This window comes from Pseudophryne corroboree, chromosome 7, assembly GCF_028390025.1.
Source record: "Pseudophryne corroboree isolate aPseCor3 chromosome 7, aPseCor3.hap2, whole genome shotgun sequence".
In the NCBI taxonomy this organism is placed as follows: domain Eukaryota; kingdom Metazoa; phylum Chordata; class Amphibia; order Anura; family Myobatrachidae; genus Pseudophryne; species Pseudophryne corroboree.
Genome location: NC_086450.1, coordinates 2,677,616 through 2,700,005, shown reverse-complemented (window position 1 = coordinate 2,700,005; position 22,390 = coordinate 2,677,616). Strand labels below are relative to the sequence as shown.

Sequence of the window (22,390 nt, the reverse complement as noted above, 5' to 3'; positions counted from 1 at the left end):
GCACTCAGGCCGAGCTTACTCACAGCACACAGGCCGAGCTTACCCACCGCACACAGGCCGAGCTTACCCACCGCACACAGGCCGCTCTCCACCGCACACAGGCCGTGCTTACCCACCGCACACAGGCCGCGCTTACCCACCGCACACAGGCCGCGCTTACCCACCGCACACAGGCCGCGCTTACCCACCGCACACAGGCCGCGCTTACCCACCGCACACAGGCCGAGCTTACCCACAGCACACAGGCCGAGCTTACCCACCGCACACAGGCCGCGCTTACCCACCGCACACAGGCCGCGCTTACCCACCGCACACAGGCCGCGCTTACCCACCGCACACAGGCCGCGCTTACCCACCGCACACAGGCCGCGCTTACCCACCGCACACAGGCCGCGCTTACCCACCGCACACAGGCCGCGCTTACCCACCGCACACAGGCCGCGCTTACCCACTATACAGCGCAACGCAATTCTGCAGGTACAGGTATACATGAGATGCTTATGGTGATCCCACCTTTATCTTTATCTGTTCCACTCCTGTCTTTCAGTGGAATCCTGGCGTTCCTAAAACTAAAATTGCTGATGATGAGGCAGGTCCCCCGCGTCTGACTGATCATTCTGTAGAACTGGTCTGTTGGCTGAAATACACAATTGTACATTCCATCGTTACACATCATCACAATCCAAATAAATCTGCGTTCTATTCATATGAAAGCAAAGGAGACGGCTGCACGCACATTTATTATACAAAATAAAATATTATTTCTTTTACTTTACTTTCATAGTCAAAAAGGAAAAAACCCCACCACAAGCTAGAACACACACCCCCTACACAACACACACACACACCACCCCCCCCCCCCCCCCCACCCACCCACCCACCCACCCACCCACCCCACCCCCACAGGAAAAAACCTGGGTGTTTATCAATCGTTTTTCATAACTGGAAATGTTCCGGGGTTTTGTCATGTGATATAAAGTGGTGATTCTATTATAAATCACAACGGACACGTTAAATCCTAGGAAATAATGACTGAAAAACTATTAATGAAAAAAACCTGCTAATTGATAGATATGCCTAATGTCCTTGTGCCTATCAGACTCTGGATCCGGGTATTTTACTGTATGCTTAATAAGGTGTAGAGTGAGGTTTTGGGGAATTTTCTATTTACATTTTATTTAAAAATTGTGTGTGTGAGTTTTACTTGGTATTCTGGGGTGTTGGGAATTGCTCTCAATCATACCAGTACCACTAATACTTACCCCAATCTAGACAATTGCCCTGGCTCATACATCCAACTATTGGGAAGAAATGCACCTGCACCAGGTTCCTACAACACAGCATTGGGATAGAGGTGCTATAGCATCGGGATATGGGAGCTATAGCATTGGGATAAGAGAGCTACAGTATCTGGACAAGGGAACTATTGGAGCTTTATCGGGATAAGGGAGCTGTAGCATCGGGATAAAGGAGCTATAGCATCGGGATAAGGGAGCTACAGTATCTGGACAAGGGAACTATTGGAGCTTTATCGGGATAAGGGAGCTGTAGCATCGGGATAAAGGAGCTATAGCATTGGGATAAAGGAACTATAGCATCGGGATAAGGGCGCTATAACATCGGAATAAAGGCACTATAGTTTCAGGATAAAGGAGCTACAGTATTGGGATAAGGCAGCTATAGCATTGGGACAAAGGAGCTATAGTTTCGGGATAAGGGAGCTATAGCATTGGGATAATGGAGCTATAGCATTGGGATAAGGGAGCTGTAGCATCGGGATAAAGGAGCTATAGCATCGGGATAAGGGAGCTATAGCATCGGGATAAAGGAGCTATAGCATCGGGATAAGGGAGCTATAGCATTGGGATAAGGGAGCTACAGTATCGGGATAAGGGAGCTACAGTATCTGGACAAGGGAACTATTGGAGCTTTATCAAGATAAGGGAGCTGTAGCATCGGGATAAAGGAGCTATAGCATCGGGATAAAGGAGCTATAGCATCGGGATAAAGGAGCTATAGCATCGGGATAAGGGAGCTATAGCATCGGGATAAGGGAGCTATAGTATCTGGACAAGGGAACTATATGAGCTTTATCAGGATAAGGGAGCTGTAGCATCGGGATAAGGGAGCTATAACATCAGAATAAAGGCACTATAGTTTCAGGATAAAGGAGCTACAGTATTGGGATAAGGCAGCTATAGCATTGGGACAAAGGAGCTATAGTTTCGGGATAAGGGAGCTACACTAACGAGATAAGGGAGCTATAGCATTGGGATAATGGAGCTATAGCATTGGGATAAAGGAGCTATACCATCGGGATAAGGGAGTTATAGCACTGGAATAAAGGAGCTATAGTTTCAGGATAAGGGAGCTATAGCATCGGGAAAAGGGAGGTATAGCATCGGGAAAAGGGAGCTACAGTATCGGTATAAGGGAGCTATAGTATCTGGACAAGGGAACTATTGGAGCTTTATCGGGATAAGGGAGCTATAGCATTGGGATAATGGAGCTATAGCATTGGGAGAAGGGAGCTATAGCATCGGGATATGGGAGTTATAGCATCGGGATAAGGGAGCTATAGTATTGGGATAAAGGAGCTATACCATCAAGATAAGGGAGTTATAGCACTGGAATAAAGGAGCTATAGTTTCGGGATAAGGGAGCTATAGCATCGGGAAAAGGGAGCTATAGCATCGGGATAAGGGAGCCACAGTATCGGTATAAGGGAGCTATAGTATCTGGACAAGGGAACTATTGGAGCTTTATCGGGATAAAGGAGCTATAGCATCGGGATAAGGGAGCTATAGCATTGGGATAAGAGAGCTACAGTATCGGGATAAGGGAGCTACAGTATCTGGACAGGGGAACTATTGGAGCTTTATCGGGATAAGGGAGCTGTAGCATCGGGATAAAGGAGCTATAGCATTGGGATAATGGAGCTATAGCATCGGGATAAGGGAGCTATAGCATCGGGATAAGGGAGCTATAGCATCGGGATAAGGGAGCTACAGTATCGGTATAAGGGAGCTATAGTATCTGGACAAGGGAACTATTGGAGCTTTATCGGGATAAGGGAGCTGTAGCATCGGGATAAAGGAGCTATAGCATCGGGATAAGGGAGCTATAGCATTGGGATAAGAGAGCTACAGTATCGGGATAAGGGATCTACAGTATCTGGACAAGGGAACTATTGGAGCTTTATCAAGATAAGGGAGCTGTAGCATCGGGATAAAGGAGCTATAGCATCGGGATAAAGGAGCTATAGCATCGGGATAAAGGAGCTATAGCATCGGGATAAGGGAGCTATAGCATCGGGATAAGGGAGCTATAGTATCTGGACAAGGGAACTATATGAGCTTTATCAGGATAAGGGAGCTGTAGCATCGGGATAAGGGAGCTATAACATCAGAATAAAGGCACTATAGTTTCAGGATAAAGGAGCTACAGTATTGGGATAAGGCAGCTTTAGCATTGGGACAAAGGAGCTATAGTTTCGGGATAAGGGAGCTACACTAACGGGATAAGGGAGCTATAGCATTGGGATAATGGAGCTATAGCATTGGGATAAAGGAGCTATACCATCGGGATAAGGGAGTTATAGCACTGGAATAAAGGAGCTATAGTTTCAGGATAAGGGAGCTATAGCATCGGGAAAAGGGAGGTATAGCATCGGGAAAAGGGAGCTACAGTATCGGTATAAGGGAGCTATAGTATCTGGACAAGGGAACTATTGGAGCTTTATCGGGATAAGGGAGCTATAGCATTGGGATAATGGAGCTATAGCATTGGGAGAAGGGAGCTATAGCATCGGGATATGGGAGTTATAGCATCGGGATAAGGGAGCTATAGTATTGGGATAAAGGAGCTATACCATCAGGATAAGGGAGTTATAGCACTGGAATAAAGGAGCTATAGTTTCGGGATAAGGGAGCTATAGCATCGGGAAAAGGGAGCTATAGCATCGGGATAAGGGAGCCACAGTATCGGTATAAGGGAGCTATAGTATCTGGACAAGGGAACTATTGGAGCTTTATCGGGATAAAGGAGCTATAGCATCGGGATAAGGGAGCTATAGCATTGGGATAAGAGAGCTACAGTATCGGGATAAGGGAGCTACAGTATCTGGACAAGGGAACTATTGGAGCTTTATCGGGATAAGGGAGCTGTAGCATCGGGATAAAGGAGCTATAGCATTGGGATAAAGGCGCTATAGCATCGGGATAAGGGAGCTATAGCATCGGGATAAGGGAGCTACAGTATCGGTATAAGGGAGCTATAGTATCTGGACAAGGAAACTATTGGAGCTTTATCGGGATAAGGGAGCTGTAGCATCGGGATAAAGGAGCTATAGCATCGGGATAAAGGAGCTATAGCATCGGGATAAAGGAGCTATAGCATCGGGATAAGGGAGCTATAGCATTGGGATAAGAGAGCTACAGTATCGGGATAAGGGAGCTACAGTATCTGGACAAGGGAACTATTGGAGCTTTATCAAGATAAGGGAGCTGTAGCATCGGGATAAAGGAGCTATAGCATCGGGATAAAGGAGCTATAGCATCGGGATAAGGGAGCTATAGCATCGGGATAAGGGAGCTATAGTATCTGGACAAGGGAACTATATGAGCTTTATCAGGATAAGGGAGCTGTAGCATCGGGATAAGGGAGCTATAACATCAGAATAAAGGCACTATAGTTTCAGGATAAAGGAGCTACAGTATTGGGATAAGGCAGCTATAGCATTGGGACAAAGGAGCTATAGTTTCGGGATAAGGGAGCTACACTAACGGGATAAGGGAGCTATAGCATTGGGATAATGGAGCTATAGCATTGGGATAAAGGAGCTATACCATCGGGATAAGGGAGTTATAGCACTGGAATAAAGGAGCTATAGTTTCAGGATAAGGGAGCTATAGCATCGGGAAAAGGGAGGTATAGCATCGGGAAAAGGGAGCTACAGTATCGGTATAAGGGAGCTATAGTATCTGGACAAGGGAACTATTGGAGCTTTATCGGGATAAGGGAGCTATAGCATTGGGATAATGGAGCTATAGCATTGGGAGAAGGGAGCTATAGCATCGGGATATGGGAGTTATAGCATCGGGATAAGGGAGCTATAGTATTGGGATAAAGGAGCTATACCATCAGGATAAGGGAGTTATAGCACTGGAATAAAGGAGCTATAGTTTCGGGATAAGGGAGCTATAGCATCGGGAAAAGGGAGCTATAGCATCGGGATAAGGGAGCTACAGTATCGGTATAAGGGAGCTATAGTATCTGGACAAGGGAACTATTGGAGCTTTATCGGGATAAAGGAGCTATAGCATCGGGATAAGGGAGCTATAGCATTGGGATAAGAGAGCTACAGTATCGGGATAAGGGAGCTACAGTATCTGGACAAGGGAACTATTGGAGCTTTATCGGGATAAGGGAGCTGTAGCATCGGGATAAAGGAGCTATAGCATTGGGATAAAGGCGCTATAGCATCGGGATAAGGGAGCTATAGCATCGGGATAAGGGAGCTATAGCATCGGGATAAGGGAGCTACAGTATCGGTATAAGGGAGCTATAGTATCTGGACAAGGGAACTATTGGAGCTTTATCGGGATAAGGGAGCTGTAGCATCGGGATAAAGGTGCTATAGCATCGGGATAAAGGAGCTATAGCATCGGGATAAAGGAGCTATAGCATCGGGATAAGGGAGCTATAGCATTGGGATAAGAGAGCTACAGTATCGGGATAAGGGAGCTACAGTATCTGGACAAGGGAACTATTGGAGCTTTATCAAGATAAGGGAGCTGTAGCATCGGGATAAAGGAGCTATAGCATCGGGATAAAGGAGCTATAGCATCGGGATAAAGGAGCTATAGCATCGGGATAAGGGAGCTATAGCATCGGGATAAGGGAGCTATAGTATCTGGACAAGGGAACTATATGAGCTTTATCAGGATAAGGGAGCTGTAGCATCGGGATAAGGGAGCTATAACATCGGAATAAAGGCACTATAGTTTCAGGATAAAGGAGCTACAGTATTGGGATAAGGCAGCTATAGCATTGGGACAAAGGAGCTATAGTTTCGGGATAAGGGAGCTACGCTAACGGGATAAGGGAGCTATATCGTTGGGATAAAGGAGCTATAGCATCGGGATAAGGGAGCTATAGCATCGGGATAAGGGAGCTATAGTATTGGGATATGGGAGCTATAGCATTGGGATAAGGGAGCTATAGTATTGGGATAAAGGAGCTATAGCACTGGAATAAAGGAGCTATAGTTTCGGGATAAAGGAGCTACAGTATCGGGATAAGGGAGCTATAGTATCTGGACAAGGGAACTATAGGAGCTTTATCGGGATAAGGGAGCTGTAGCATCGGGATAAAGGAGCTACAGTATCGGGATAAGGGAGCTATAGTATCGGGATAAAGGAGCTATAGTTTTGGGATAAGGGAGCTGTAGCATCGGGATAAGGGAGCTATAGCATCGGGATATGGGAGTTATAGCATCGGGATCGGGATAAGGGAGCTGTTGCATCGGGATAAGGGAGCTGTTGCATCGGGATAAGGGAGCTGTAGCATTGAGATAAGGGAGCTGTAGCATCGGGATAAGGGAGCTGTTGCATCGGGATAAGGGAGCTGTTGCATCGGGATAAGGGAGCTGTTGCATCGGGATAAGGGAGCTGTTGCATCGGGATAAGGGAGCTGTAGCATCGGGATAAGGGAGCTGTTGCATCGGGATAAGGGAGCTGTAGCATCGGGATAAGGGAGCTGTTGCATCGGGATAAGGGAGCTGTAGCAGTGAGATAAGGGAGCTACAGTATAGCATCGGGATAAGGGAGCTATAGCATCGGGATATGGGAGTTATAGCATCGGGATCGGGATAAGGGAGCTGTTGCATCGGGATAAGGGAGCTGTTGCATCGGGATAAGGGAGCTGTAGCATCGGGATAAGGGAGCTGTAGCATCGGGATAAGGGAGCTGTTGCATCGGGATAAGGGAGCTGTAGCATCGGGATAAGGGAGCTGTTGCATCGGGATAAGGGAGCTGTTGCATTGAGATAAGGGAGCTGTAGCATCGGGATAAGGGAGCTGTTGCATCGGGATAAGGGAGCTGTAGCATCAGGATAAGGGTGCTGTTGCATCGGGATAAGGGAGCTGTTGCATCGGGATAAGGGAGCTGTAGCATCGGGATAAGGGAGCTGTTGCATCGGGATAAGGGAGCTGTAGCATCGGGATAAGGGAGCTGTAGCATCGGGATAAGGGAGCTGTAGCATCGGGATAAGGGAGCTGTTGCATCGGGATAAGGGAGCTGTTGCATCGGGATAAGGGAGCTGTAGCATCGGGATAAGGGAGCTGTTGCATCGGGATAAGGGAGCTGTAGCATCGGGATAAGGGAGCTGTTGCATCGGGATAAGGGAGCTGTAGCATCGGGATAAGGGAGCTGTTGCATCGGGATAAGGGAGCTGTAGCAGTGAGATAAGGGAGCTACAGTATAGCATCGGGATAAGGGAGCTGTAGCATCGGGATAAGGGAGCTGTTGCATCGGGATAAGGGAGCTGTTGCAGTGAGATAAGGGAGCTACAGTATAGCATCGGGATAAGGGAGCTATAGTTTTGGGAGGTTAAGCCAAGAACAAAACATCTGCCAAGGGAGCAGGAGAAGACAATACTCCAGTACTTCCCATTTGCAGAGTGGGAGATAACAATGTGTATGGAGCCAGTAGTTACAGTCATTTGTGGGGTTTAATAACGAGACATCAAGTTCCCCCGATCCTACATTCTGCTGCCTGAGCGTAGGAGAGAACATAAATATCAGCGGCTGCAAATGTGACTATATGGAGGGGTGATTCCTGACGCCATAGCGCACGCAGATTTATTATTCCATGTCAGCTATATATTACAGCCCCATGTATTAATAATCGCTTGGTAGGTTCTTCAGTCGTATTAATGTTACACTGAAAGCCCCTTTCTGGGGTCGCAGCAATCACAGTGGCTGCCCCCTGCTCCCGACATAGTGTGGGGATAACCATAGCTAGGAAACCTTAGTGTTACTGACCTTGGATACACTTACACGCACACACACACATATACATCACACACGCACACAAATACATCACACACATGTACGCACACACATGTACACATACACGCACACACATATCACACACATATCACACACACAGACACACATGTACGCACACACATATCACACACATGTACACGCACATATCACACACACACACACATGTACGCACACACATATCACACACATTCCGCTTACCTCAGGGTGATCTGCTGCAGACGTTGTGTTTCCTTGGGAACAGCAGATGTCGGGTTTTAGATCTGGAACGTTAATTAGGACATAGACATGAATGGATGAGGAGAGATGATCTCACAGACCCTGACTTATCAGTCTGCACATTGCTACGGGCCGGATACAGAGCCACACTCACTACGGGCCGGATACAGTGCCACACTCACTACGGGCCGGATACAGAGCCACACTCACTACGGGCCGGATAAAGAGCCACACTCACTACGGGCCAGATACAGTGCCACACTCACTACGGGCCAGATACAGAGCCACACTCACTACAGGCCGGATACAGAGCCACACTCACTACGGGCCGGATACAGAGCCACGCTCACTACAGGCCGGATACAGAGCCACGCTCACTACAAGTCAGATACAGAGCCACACTCACTACGGGCCAGATACAGTGCCACACTCACTACAGGCCGGATACAGAGCCACTCACTACGGGCCAGATACAGAGCCACACTCACTACGGGCCGGATACAGAGCCACACTCACTACAGGCCGGATACAGAGCCACACTCACTACGGGCCAGATACAGTGCCACACTCACTACAGGCCGGATACAGAGCCACTCACTACGGGCCAGATACAGAGCCACACTCACTACGGGCCGGATACAGAGCCACACTCACTACAGGCCGGATACAGAGCCACACTCACTACAGGCCGGATACAGAGCCACGCTCACTACAAGTCAGATACAGAGCCACACTCACTACGGGCCAGATACAGTGCCACACTCACTACAGGCCGGATACAGAGCCACTCACTACGGGCCAGATACAGAGCCACACTCACTACGGGCCGGATACAGAGCCACACTCACTACGGGCCGGATACAGAGCCACACTCACTACGGGCCAGATACAGAGCCACGGTCACTATGGGCCAGATACAGAGCCACGCTCACTATGGGCCAGATACAGAGCCACGCTCACTACGGGCCCGATACAGAGCCACACTCACTACAGGCCGGATACAGAGCCACGCTCACTACAGGTCAGATACAGAGCCACGGTCACTATGGGCCAGATACAGAGCCACGCTCACTACGGGCCGGATACAGAGCCACACTCACTACGGGCCGGATACAGAGCCACACTCACTACGGGCCAGATACAGAGCCACACTCACTACGGGCCGGATACAGAGCTACACTCACTACGGGCCGGATAAAGAGCCACACTCACTACGGGCCAGATACAGAACCACACTCACTACGGGCCGGATACAGAACCACACTCACTACGGGCCAGATACAGAGACACACTCACTACGGGCCAGATACAGAACCACACTCACTACGGGCCGGATACAGAGCCACACTCACTACGGGCCAGATACAGAGCCACACTCACTACGGGCCAGATACAGAACCACACTCACTACGGGCCGGATACAGAGCCACACTCACTACGGGCCGGATACAGAGCCACACTCACTACGGGCCGGATACAGTGCCACACTCACTACGGGCCGGATACAGAGCCACGCTCACTACGGGCCGGATAGAGTGCCACACTCCCTACGGGCCGGATAGAGAGCCACACTCACTACAGACCGGATACAGAGCCACGCTCACTACGGGCCAGATACAGAGCCACGGTCACTATGGGCCGGATACAGAGCCACACTCACTACAGGCCGGATATAGAGTCACACTCACTACGGGCCGGATATAGAGTCACACTCACTACAGGCCAGATACAGAGCCACACTCACTACAGGCCAGATACAGAGCCACACTCACTACAGACCAGATACACAGCCACACTCACTACGGGCTGGATATAGAGTCACACTCACTACAGGCCAGATACAGAGCCACACTCACTATGGGCCGGATACACAGCCACACTCACTATGGGCCGAATACAGAGCCACACTCACTACGGGCCGGATACAGAGTCACACTCACTACAGGCCGGATACAGAGCGACACTCACTACGGGCCGGATACAGAGCCACACTCACTACGGGCCGGATACAGAGCCACGCTCACTACGGGTCAGATACAGAGCCACGGTCACTATGGGCCAGATACAGAGCCACGCTCACTATGGGCCAGATACAGAGCCACACTCACTACGGGCCAGATACAGAACCACACTCACTACGGGCCAGATACAGAACCACACTCACTATGGGCCGGATACAGAACCACGCTCACTACAGGCCGGATAGAGTGCCACACTCACTACAGACCGGATACAGAGCCACACTCACTGTGGGCCAGATACAGAGCCACGGTCACTATGGGCCGGATATAGAGTCACACTCACTACAGGCCAGATACAGAGCCACACTCACTACGGGCCGGATACAGAGCCACACTCACTACAGGCTGGATAGAGAGCCACGCTCACTACAGGCCAGTTACAGAGCCACGCTCACTACGGGCCAGATACAGAGCCACGGTCACTATGGGCCAGATACAGAGCCACGCTCACTATGGGCCAGATACAGAGCCACACTCACTACGGGCTGGATACAGATCCACACTCACTATGGGCCAAATACAGAGCCACACTCACTACGGGCTGGATATAGAGTCACACTCACTACAGGCCGGATACAGAGCCACGCTCACTATGGGCCAGATACAGAGCCACACTCACTACAGACCGGATACAGAGCCACGCTCACTACGGGCCGGATACAGAGCCACGATCACTATGGGCCGGATACAGAGCCACACTCACTACAGACCGGATACAGAGCCACGCTCACTACGGGCCGGATACAGAGCCACGATCACTATGGGCCGGATACAGAGCCACACTCACTACGGGCCGGATATAGAGTCACACTCACTACGGGCCGGATATAGAGTCACACTCACTACAGGCCAGATACAGAGCCACACTCACTACAGGCCAGATACAGAGCCACACTCACTACAGGCCAGATACAGAGCCACACTCACTACGGGCCAGATACAGAGCCACGATCACTATGGGCCGGATACAGAGCCACACTCACTACGGGCCGGATATAGCGTCACACTCACTACGGGCCGGATATAGAGTCACACTCACTACGGGCCGGATATAGAGTCACACTCACTACAGGCCAGATACAGAGCCACAGTCACTACGGGCCGGATACAGAGCCACACTCACTACAGGCTGGATACAGAGCCACACTCACTACAGGCTGGATACAGAGCCACGCTCACTATGGGCCAGATACAGAGCCACGCTCACTACGGGCCAGATACAGAGCCACGGTCACTATGGGCCAGATACAGAGCCACGCTCACTATGGGCCAGATACAGAGCCACACTCACTACGGGCTGGATACAGAGCCACACTCACTATGGGCCAAATACAGAGCCACACTCACTACGGGCTGGATATAGAGTCACACTCACTACAGGCCGGATACAGAGCCACGCTCACTATGGGCCAGATACAGAGCCACACTCACTACGGGCCGGATACAGAGCCACACTCACTATAGGCCGAATACAGAGCCACACGCACTACGGGCCGGATATAGAGTCACACTCACTACAGGCCGGATACAGAGCCACACTCACTACGGGCCGGATACAGAGCCACACTCACTACAGGCCGGATACAGAGCCACGCTCACTACGGGCCAGATACAGAGCCACGATCACTATGGGCCGGATACAGAGCCACACTCACTACGGGCCGGATATAGAGTCACACTCACTACGGGTCGGATATAGAGTCACACTCACTACGGGCCGGATATAGAGTCACACTCACTACAGGCCAGATACAGAGCCACACTCACTACGGGCCGGATACAGAGCCACACTCACTACAGGCTGGATAGAGAGCCACGCTCACTACGGGCCAGTTACAGAGCCACGCTCACTACGGGCCAGATACAGAGCCACGGTCACTATGGGCCAGATACAGAGCCACGCTCACTATGGGCCAGATACAGAGCCACACTCACTACGGGCTGGATACAGAGCCACACTCACTATGGGCCAAATACAGAGCCACACTCACTACGGGCTGGATATAGAGTCACACTCACTACAGGCCGGATACAGAGCCACGCTCACTATGGGCCAGATACAGAGCCACACTCACTACGGGCCGGATACAGAGCCACACTCACTATAGGCCGAATACAGAGCCACACGCACTACGGGCCGGATATAGAGTCACACTCACTACAGGCCGGATACAGAGCCACACTCACTGCGGGCCGGATACAGAGCCACGGTCACTATGGGCCGGATACAGAGCCACACTCACTACGGGCTGGATATAGAGTCACACTCACTACAGGCCAGATACAGAGCCACACTCACTACGGGCCGGATACAGAGCCACACTCACTATGGGCCGAATACAGAGCCACACTCACTACGGGCCGGATATAGAGCCACACTCACTACGGGCCAGATACAGAGCCACACTCACTACAGGCCGGATACAGAGCCACGCTCACTACGGGTCAGATACAGAGCCACGGTCACTATGGGCCAGATACAGAGCCACACTCACTATGGGCCAGATACAGAGCCACACTCACTACGGGCCAGATACAGAACCACACTCACTACGGGCCGGATACAGAGCCACGCTCACTACGGGTCAGATACAGAGCCACGGTCACTATGGGCCAGATACAGAGCCACGCTCACTATGGGCCAGATACAGAGCCACACTCACTACGGGCCAGATACAGAACCTCACTCACTACAGGCCAGATACAGAGCCACACTCACTACGGGCCAGATACAGAGCCACACTCACTACGGGCCGGATACAGAGCCACACTCACTACAGACCGGATACAGAGCCACGCTCACTACGGGCCAGATACAGAGCCACGGTCACTATTGGCCGGATACAGAGCCACACTCACTACGGGCCGGATATAGAGTCACACTCACTACGGGCCGGATATAGAGTCACACTCACTACAGGCCAGATACAGAGCCACACTCACTACAGGCCAGATACAGAGCCACACTCACTACAGACCAGATACACAGCCACACTCACTACGGGCTGGATATAAAGTCACACTCACTACAGGCCAGATACAGAGCCACACTCACTATGGGCCGGATACAGAGCCACACTCATTACAGACCAGATACAGAGCCACACTCACTATGGGCTGGATATAGAGCCACACTCACTATGGGCCGAATACAGAGCCACACTCACTACGGGCCGGATATAGAGTCACAGTCACTACAGGCCGGATACAGAGCCACACTCACAACAGGCCGGATACAGTGCCACACTCACTACGGGCCGGATACAGAGCCACACTCGCTACAGGCCGGATACAGAGCCACGCTCACTACGGGTCGGATACAGAGCCACGCTTACTATGGGCCAGATACAGAGCCACACTCACTACGGGCCAGATATATAGTCACACTCACTCCTGGCCGGATACAGAGCCACACTCACAACGGGCCGGATACAGAGCCACACTCACTATGGGCCGAATACAGAGCCACACTCACTACGATCCGGATACAGAGCCACACTCACTACGGACCAGATACAGAGCCACACTCACTACGGACCAGATACAGAGCCACATGCACTACGGGCCAGATACAGAGCCACACTCGCTATGGGTCGGATACAGAACCACACTCACTACGGACCAGATACAGAGCCACACTCACTACGGACCAGATACAGAGCCACACGCACTACGGGCCAGATACAGAGCCACACTCACTATGGGTCGGATACAGAGCCACACTCACTATGGGCCAGATACAGAGCCACACTCACTATGGGTCGGATACAGAGCCACACTCACTATGGGCCAGATACAGAGCCACACACTATGGGTCGTATACAGAGCCACGCTCACTATGGGCCAGATACAGAGCCACACTCACTACAGGCCGGATACAGAGCCACACTCACTACGGTCTGGATACAGAGCCACACTCACTATGGGCCGAATACAGAGCAACACTCACTACGGGCCGGATACAGAGCCACACTCACTACGGACCAGATACAGAGCCACACGCACTACGGGCCAGATACAGAGCCACACTCACTACGGACCAGATACAGAGCCACACGCACTACGGGCCAGATACAGAGCCACACTCACTATGGGTCGGATACAGAGCCACACTCACTACGGGCCAGATACAGAGCCACACTCACTATGGGTCGGATACAGAGCCACACTCACTACGGGCCAGATACAGAGCCACACACTATGGGTCGTATACAGAGCCACGCTCACTATGGGCCAGATACAGAGCCACACTCACTACAGGCCGGATACAGAGCCACACTCACTACGGTCTGGATACAGAGCCACACTCACTATGGGCCGAATACAGAGCAACACTCACTACGGGCCGGATACAGAGCCACACTCACTACGGACCAGATACAGAGCCACACGCACTACGGGCCAGATACAGAGCCACACTCACTATGGGTTGGATACAGAGCCACGCTCACTACGGACCAGATACAGAGCCACACTCACTACGGACCAGATACAGAGCCACACGCACTACGGGCCAGATACAGAGCCACACTCACTATGGGTCGGATACAGAACCACACTCACTACGGACCAGATACAGAGCCACACTCACTATGGACCAGATACAGAGCCACACGCACTACGGGCCAGATACAGAGGCACACTCACTATGGGTCGGATACAGAGCCACACTCACTACGGGCCAGATACAGAGCCACACTCACTATGGGTCGTATACAGAGCCACACTCACTACGGACCAGATACAGAGCCACACTCACTATGGGCCAGATAAAGAGCCACACTCACTATGGGTCGGATACAGAGCCACACTCACTATTGCAGACTATCTCAACTACTTGTACTGAGTTATTATTAGGTGAATGTATACAGATCACTATTGCAGACTATCTCACTTGTAGTGAAGTATTAGTAATTTGGTCAGCTAGTACTTGCACTGGATGTCAGTGATTACATTGCGTAGTTAGAAAGCTGTTATAAGTGGATTTATATCTGTACTATGGGGGTCATTCCGAGTTGATCGCTCACTAGCAGTTTTTAGCAGCCATGCAAACGCATTGTCGCCGCCCACGGGGGAGTGTATTTTCGCTTTGCAGGAGTGTGAACGCCTGAGCAGCAGCGCGCCTGCAAAATCATTTTGTGCAAAACAAGACGAGCCCTGTAGTTACTTATCCTGTGCGATGATTGCTGTGACGAGAGACACGGTAATGACGTCAGATACCCGCCCAGCAAACACCCGGCCACGCCTGTGTTTCTCCAAACACTCCCAGAAAACGGTCAGTTGACACCCAGAAACTCCCACTTCCTGTCAATCTCTCTGTGAACGGCCGTGCGATTGGAATCGTCGCTAGAACCCGTGCAAAACCATACGCATGCGCCGATTAGCCGTTTTTTTCACTGATCGCTACGCAGCGAACCATGGCAGCTAGCGATCAACTCGGAATGACCCCCTATGACAAGAACTTATAGTGACTGAGGCCTTATTCAGAGAGATGGGCGCAGATGCTGCATTCGCATGCATCAGCTGCGTCCATAGAGTCTGCGCATGCGCACCAGCCATAGTGCCAGTGCATGACCCTTCACCATGCGATCGCATCCCGGAAGGATGCGGTCGCATGGTGATTGACAGACAACGGGTGTCCGGGGGCGGTGACGCGGCATTGAAGGGGAGGAGATCGGAAAACGCTGACATGTCATGCCCGTTTTCGTCGACGTCCTATGACGTCACCTGCATTTCCTGTGTGTGGAATCATGGCAGCGCTGCCCCGCCTACGCAGCCAGGCTAGTGTGACCTACGCAGTGCGCCCCAGATTCAGTCAGGTCCATATACACTGCTCAAAAAAATAAAGGGAACACTAAAATAACACATCCTAGATCTGAATGAATGAAATATTCTTATTAAATACTTTGTTCTTTACATAGTTGAATGTGCGGACAACAAAATCACACAAAAATTATCAATGGAAATCAACGTTATTAACCCATGGAGGTCTGGATTTGGAGTCACCCTCAAAATTAAAGTGGAAAAACACACTACAGGCTGATCCAACTTTGATGTAATGTCCTTAAAACAAGTCAAAATGAGGCTCAGTAGTGTGTGTGGCCTCCACGTGCCTGTATGACCTCCCTACAACGCCTGGGCATGCTCCTGATGAGGTGGCGGATGGTCTCCTGAGGGATCTCCTCCCAGACCTGGACTAAAGCATCCGCCAACTCCTGAACAGTCTGTGGTGCAACGTGGCGTTGGTGGATGGAGCGAGACATGATGTCCCAGATGTGCTCAATTGGATTCAGGTCTGGGGAACGGGCGGGCCAGTCCATAGCATCAATGCCTTCATCTTGCAGGAACTGCTGACAAACTCCAGCCACATGAGGTCTAGCATTGTCTTGCATTAGGAGGAACCCAGGGCCAACCGCACCAGCATATGGTCTCACAAAGGGTCTGAGGATCTCATCTCGCTACCTAATGGCAGTCAGGCTACCTCTGGCGAGCACATGGAGAGCTGTGCGACCCCCAAAGAAATGCCACCCCACACCATTACTGACCCACTGCCAAACCGGTCATGCTGGAGGATGTTGCAGGCAGCAGAACGTTCTCCTTGGCGTCTCCAGACTCTGTCACGTCTGTCACATGTGCTCAGTGAGAACCTGCTTTCATCTGTGAAGAGCGCAGGGCGCCAGTGGCGAATTTGCCAATCTTGGTGTTCTCTGGCAAATGCCAAACGTCCTGCACGGTGCTGGGCTGTAAGCACAACCCCCACCTGTGGACGTCGGGCCCTCATACCACCCTCATGGAGTCTGTTTCTGATCGTTTGAGTAGACACATGCACATTTGTGGCTTGCTGGAGGTCATTTTGCAGGGCTCTGGCAGTGCTCCTCCTGTTCCTCCTTGCACAAAGGTGGAGGTAGCGGTCCTGCTGCTGGGTTGTTGCCCTCCTACGGCCTCCTCCACGTCTCCTGATGTACTGGCCTGTCTCCTGGTAGCGCCTCCATGGTCTGGACACTACGCTGGCAGACACAGCAAACCTTCTTGCCACAGCTCGCATTGATGTGCCATCCTGGATGAGCTGCACTACCTGAGCCACTTGTGTGGGTTGTAGACTCCGTCTCATGCTACCACTAGAGTGAAAGCACCGCCAGCTTTCAAAAGTGACCAAAACATCAGCCAGAAAGCATAGGAGCTGAGAAGTGGTCTGTGGTCACCACCTGCAGAACAACTCCTTTATTGGGGGTGTCTTGCTAATTGCCTATAATTTCCACCTGTTGTCTATTCCATTTGCACAACAGCATGTGAAATTGATTGTCAATCAGTGTTGCTTCCTAAGTGGACAGTTTGATTTCACAGAAGTGTGATTGACTTGGAGTTACATTGTGTTGTTTAAGTGTTACCTTTATTTTTTTGAGCAGTGTATATTGGGACGTGGACACAATTCTCATATTTTGGGCTCTATACACCACCACAATAGATTTGAAATGAAACAAACAAGATTTGCTTTAACTGCAGACTTTCCGCTTTAATTTGAGGGTATTTACATCTAAATCAGATGAACGGTGTAGGAATTACAACGGTTTCTATATGTGCCTCCCACTTTTTAAGGGACCAAAAGTAATGGGACAAACTAAACAATCCTAAATCAAACTTTCACTTTTTAATACTGTGTTGCAAATCCTTTGCAGTCAATTACAGCCTGAAGTCTGGAACGCATAGACATCACCAGACGCTGGGTTTCATCCCTGGTGATGGTCTGCCAGGCTCTATTGCAAATGTCTTCAGTTCCTGCTTGTTCTTGGGGCATTTTCCCTTCAGTTTTGTCTTCATCAAGTGAAATGCATGCTCAAATCGGATTCAGGTCAGGTGATCAACTTGGCTATTGCATAACATTCCACTTATTTGCCTTAAAAAACTCTTTGGTTGCTTTCGCAGTATGCTTCGGGTCATTGTCCATCTGCACTGTGACGCGCCATCCAATGAGTTCTGAAGCATTTGACTGAATATGTGCAGATAATATTGCCCGAAACACTTCAGAATTCATCCTGCTGCTTTTATCCGCAGTCACATTATCAATAAATGTAAGGGAACCAATTCCATTGGCAGCTAGACATGCCCACGCCATGACACTACCACCACCATGCTTCACTGATGAGGTGGTATATCTTGGATCATGAGCAGTTCCTTTCCTTCTCCATACTCTTCTCTTCCCATCACTCTGGTACAAGGTGATCTTTGTCTCATCTGTCCATAGGATGTTGTTACAGAACTGTAAAGGCTTTTTTAGATGTTGTTTGGCAAACTCTAATCTGGTCTTCCTGTTTTTGTGACTCACCAATGACTTACATCTTGTGAAGTCTTCTCTTGATTGTTGACTTTGACACATACTGTATACACTTACCTCCTGGCGAGTGTTCTTGATCTGGGCAACTGTTGTGAAGGGGTTTTTCTTCACCAGGGAAATAATTCTTCTGTCATCCACCACAGTTGTTTTCCGTGGTCTTCCGGGTCTTTTGGTGTTGCTGAGCTCTTCGGTGCGTTCTTTCTTTTTAAGAATGTTCCAAACAGTTGATTTGGCCACACCTAATGTTTTTGCTATCTCTCTTATGGGTTTGTTTTGATTTTTCAGCCTAATGATGGCTTGCTTCACTGATAGTGGCAGCTCTTTGGATCTCATATTGAGAGTCGACAGCAACAGATTCCAAATGCAAATGTCACACCTGGAATCTACTCCAGACCTTTTACCTGCTTAATTGATGATGAAATAACGAGGGAATAGCCCACTCCTGTCCATGAAATAGCTTTTGAGTCGACTGTCCCATTACTTTTGGTCCCTTAAAAAGTGGGAGGCATATATAGAAACCGTTGTAATTCCTACATCGTTCACCTGATTTGGATGTAAATACTCTTAAAATAAGGCGGAAAGTTTGCAGTTAAAGCACATCTTGTATGTTTCATTTCAAATCCATTGTGGTGGTGTATAGCGCCCAAAATATGAGAATTGTGTCAATGTCCCATTATTTATGGACCTGACTGTAAGTGCCTCGGATGGTTCATCCGCAGGCAGGATGCACTTCACGTGGATCTTTCCGTGCAGGGTATATCATACTACTACACACGTGTCAGATTTCCCATGTATGCACTGGGCCCTCCCGCAGTGTAACCTTCATAGTGCGCCCAACATGGCTGCCTCATCTGGTGCGCTTGTGGACGGGATGAATACCACATGGACCTGGTGGTTTTGTTGGGCCCCTACTCTGAGCGTTAGGACGCTGCAATCTCCCCATTGTTGGTTTGCTGGTACAATGATACATACCTGAGTATTGTTCCTCATACTGCAAAACTTTATCCAGGAAATCTCCATCAAAGTTGCGGGATATTTCCCTCAGGTAGCTGAGGTCGTGCTCAGTCAGGATGGCTCTCTGCTCCAGCGCAGTAATAATGTCCCAGACACTCTGTAATACAGCGAGGGCAGACCATGGCGTGTTAGTAAGGGGGTCACACACAGCAACCCTATAACCGCGCTGATATCTGCACACCAATCCATACTATTACACAGTATGAGCCGATGGAGAAGACCGGCCGCCACTGCAGCAGCATCGCCAGCACCGCCAGTTCTGGAGATCCCGCCCAGCAGGTAAGCTCCCGAACCCTGACAGATTCCTCTTGATGTGGATGTGACCGGTGCCCGCCCCCCACACCCACCCGAGCGCCCCAGTTGTAAAGGGATTGTGCACGCCATAGGCGCGCGCTGCAAAAAGGGGTGTGGTCTCAAAAAAATGGACGTGGTCACCCAATAGTATCACCAATTCAAATTACGCCGCACAGTAGCACAATCTTATTCACATTACACCACATACTGTAGTAGTGTCCCTTATTCATGTTGTGGCACACATTAGTGCCCCTTATACACAAAGCCCAGTACCCCTAATACACATAATACCCACAGTAGTGGCACCCCTTATGCAATGCCCACTGTAGTGGTAGTGCCCACAGTTGTAGTGCCCCTTATGTAAAGCCCATAGTATTGGTGCCCCTTATACAGTGCCCACAATAGTAGTACCCCTTATGTCCCCAGGAGTGATGCCCCCTATGCAATGCCCTCATTAGTAGTGCCCCCAGTAGTAATGCCCCCATGTAGCATTGCCCCCAGTAGTTATGACCCCTGTAGATATGTCCCCTTTAGTTATGCCCCTTGTAGAAATGCCCCAGTTGATATGTCCCCTTTAGTTATGCCCCTTGTAGAAATGCCCCAGTTGATATGTCCCCTTTAGTTATGCCCCTTGTAGAAATGCCCCAGTTGATATGTCCCCTTTAGTTATGCCCCTTGTAGAAATGCCCCCAGTTGATATGCTGCTTTAGTTATGCCCCTTGTAGAAATGCCCCCTTTAGTTATGCCCCTTGTAGAAATGCCCCCAGTTGATATTGCGCTTTAGTTATGCCCCTTGTAGAAATGCCCCCAGTTGATATGCCCCCCTTTAGTTATGCCCCTTGTAGAAATGCCCCCTTTAGTTATGCCCCTTGATATGCCCCTCCTTTAGTTATGCCCCTTGTAGAAATGCCCCCAGTTGATATGCCCCCTTTAGTTATGCCCCTTGTAGAAATGCCTCCAGTTGATATGCCCCCTTTAGTTATGCTCCTTGTAGAAATGCCCCCAGTTGATATGCCCCCTTTAGTTATGCCCCTTGTAGAAATGCCCCCAGTTGATACGTCCCCTTTAGTTATGCCCCTTGTAGAAATGCCTCCAGTTGATATGCCCCCTTTAGTTATGCCCCTTGTAGAAATGCCCCCAGTTGATATGTCCCATTTAGTTATGCCCCTTGTAGAAATGCCCCCAGTTGATATGCCTCCTTTAGTTATGCCCCTTGTAGAAATGCCCCCTTTAGTTATGCCCCAAGTTGATATGCCCCCTTTAGTTATGCCCCTTGTAGAAATGCCCCCAGTTGATATGCCGCTTTAGTTATGCCCCTTGTAGAAATGCCCCCTTTAGTTATGCCCCTTGTAGAAATGCCCCCAGTTGATATGTCCCATTTAGTTATGCCCCTTGTAGAAATGCCTCGTTGATATGCCCCCTTTAGTTATGCTCCTTGTAGAAATGCCCCCAGTTGATATGCCCCCTTTAGTTATGCCCCTTGTAGAAATGCCCCCAGTTGATATGCCCCCTTTAGTTATGCCCCTTGTAGAAATGCCCCCAGTTGATATGTCCCATTTAGTTATGCCCCTTGTAGAAATGCCCCCAGTTGATATGCCTCCTTTAGTTATGCCCCTTGTAGAAATGCCCCCTTTAGTTATGCCCCAAGTTGATATGCCCCCTTTAGTTATGCCCCTTGTAGAAATGCCCCCAGTTGATATGTCCCATTTAGTTATGCCCCTTGTAGAAATGCCCCCAGTTGATATGCCTCCTTTAGTTATGCCCCTTCTAGAAATGCCCCGTTGATATGCCCCCTTTAGTTATGCCCCTTGTAGAAATGCCCCCAGTTGATATGCCCCCTTTAGTTATGCCCCTTGTAGAAATGCCCCCTGTTGATATGCCCACTTTAGTTATGCCCCTTGTAGAAATGCCCCCTGTTGATATGCCCCGTTTTAGTTTTGCCCCATCTAATAGTGCCGTTCCTGCCTCCGACTGCTGCCGTCCACTGCTTCCTGGCCGCCCGCTCTTCGGAACTCCCATAGCGCGCCGCACTCTGCAAAAGCCGGAAGAGGGAGCTCAGTAGTGAGCTCCTGCCTCCGGTTTGCGATGTGGAGAGGGCGCTGGGTGCCCGCTGGTAACACATTCTCAGCGGGCACCCGGCATCTCCTTGCGGCGCCGGGCACACATAGGTTTAGGTGAGCCGGAGGAGGCGGAACTGCGTTCCATCTCCAAATGGAACGCAGTTCCGCCCCGTTCCGGCTCACTTTAGTGTATGCAAATGGTGAGTCCCGTTGGTCATCCGCAGTGAACGAGTTAGTTTGTTTTAATAGCATAACAGGCGGGAAGTACTAAAGGGAAAATGCGGTAAAACCCCCATTTTCCGGGGTTTTACCGCATTTTCATATGACTATGCCCCCGGCCGCCGGGTTTTTGACCCAAGGGTATTGCCATCTTTTTGCGGCG

General features: G+C 50.2%; 1 protein-coding gene across 2 annotated transcripts in view; it reads right to left on the bottom strand.

Annotated features, from left to right (window-relative positions):
* LOC134944063 (caspase-8-like) overlaps positions 1-22,390 on the bottom strand; it is a 314,204-nt gene that overhangs the window by 274,041 nt on the left and 17,773 nt on the right. For both annotated transcript variants that reach the window (XR_010181842.1, XM_063932598.1), the window contains exons 3-5: positions 19,613-19,751; positions 8,270-8,331; positions 514-637 (exon numbers count right to left, since the gene is read on the bottom strand). Coding sequence is in view for 1 of the 2 variants with exons in the window: in XM_063932598.1 (XP_063788668.1) it covers positions 514-637; positions 8,270-8,331; positions 19,613-19,751 (325 nt within the window). In the remaining variant the exon portion in view is untranslated. The remainder of the gene's footprint in view (positions 1-513; positions 638-8,269; positions 8,332-19,612; positions 19,752-22,390) is intronic.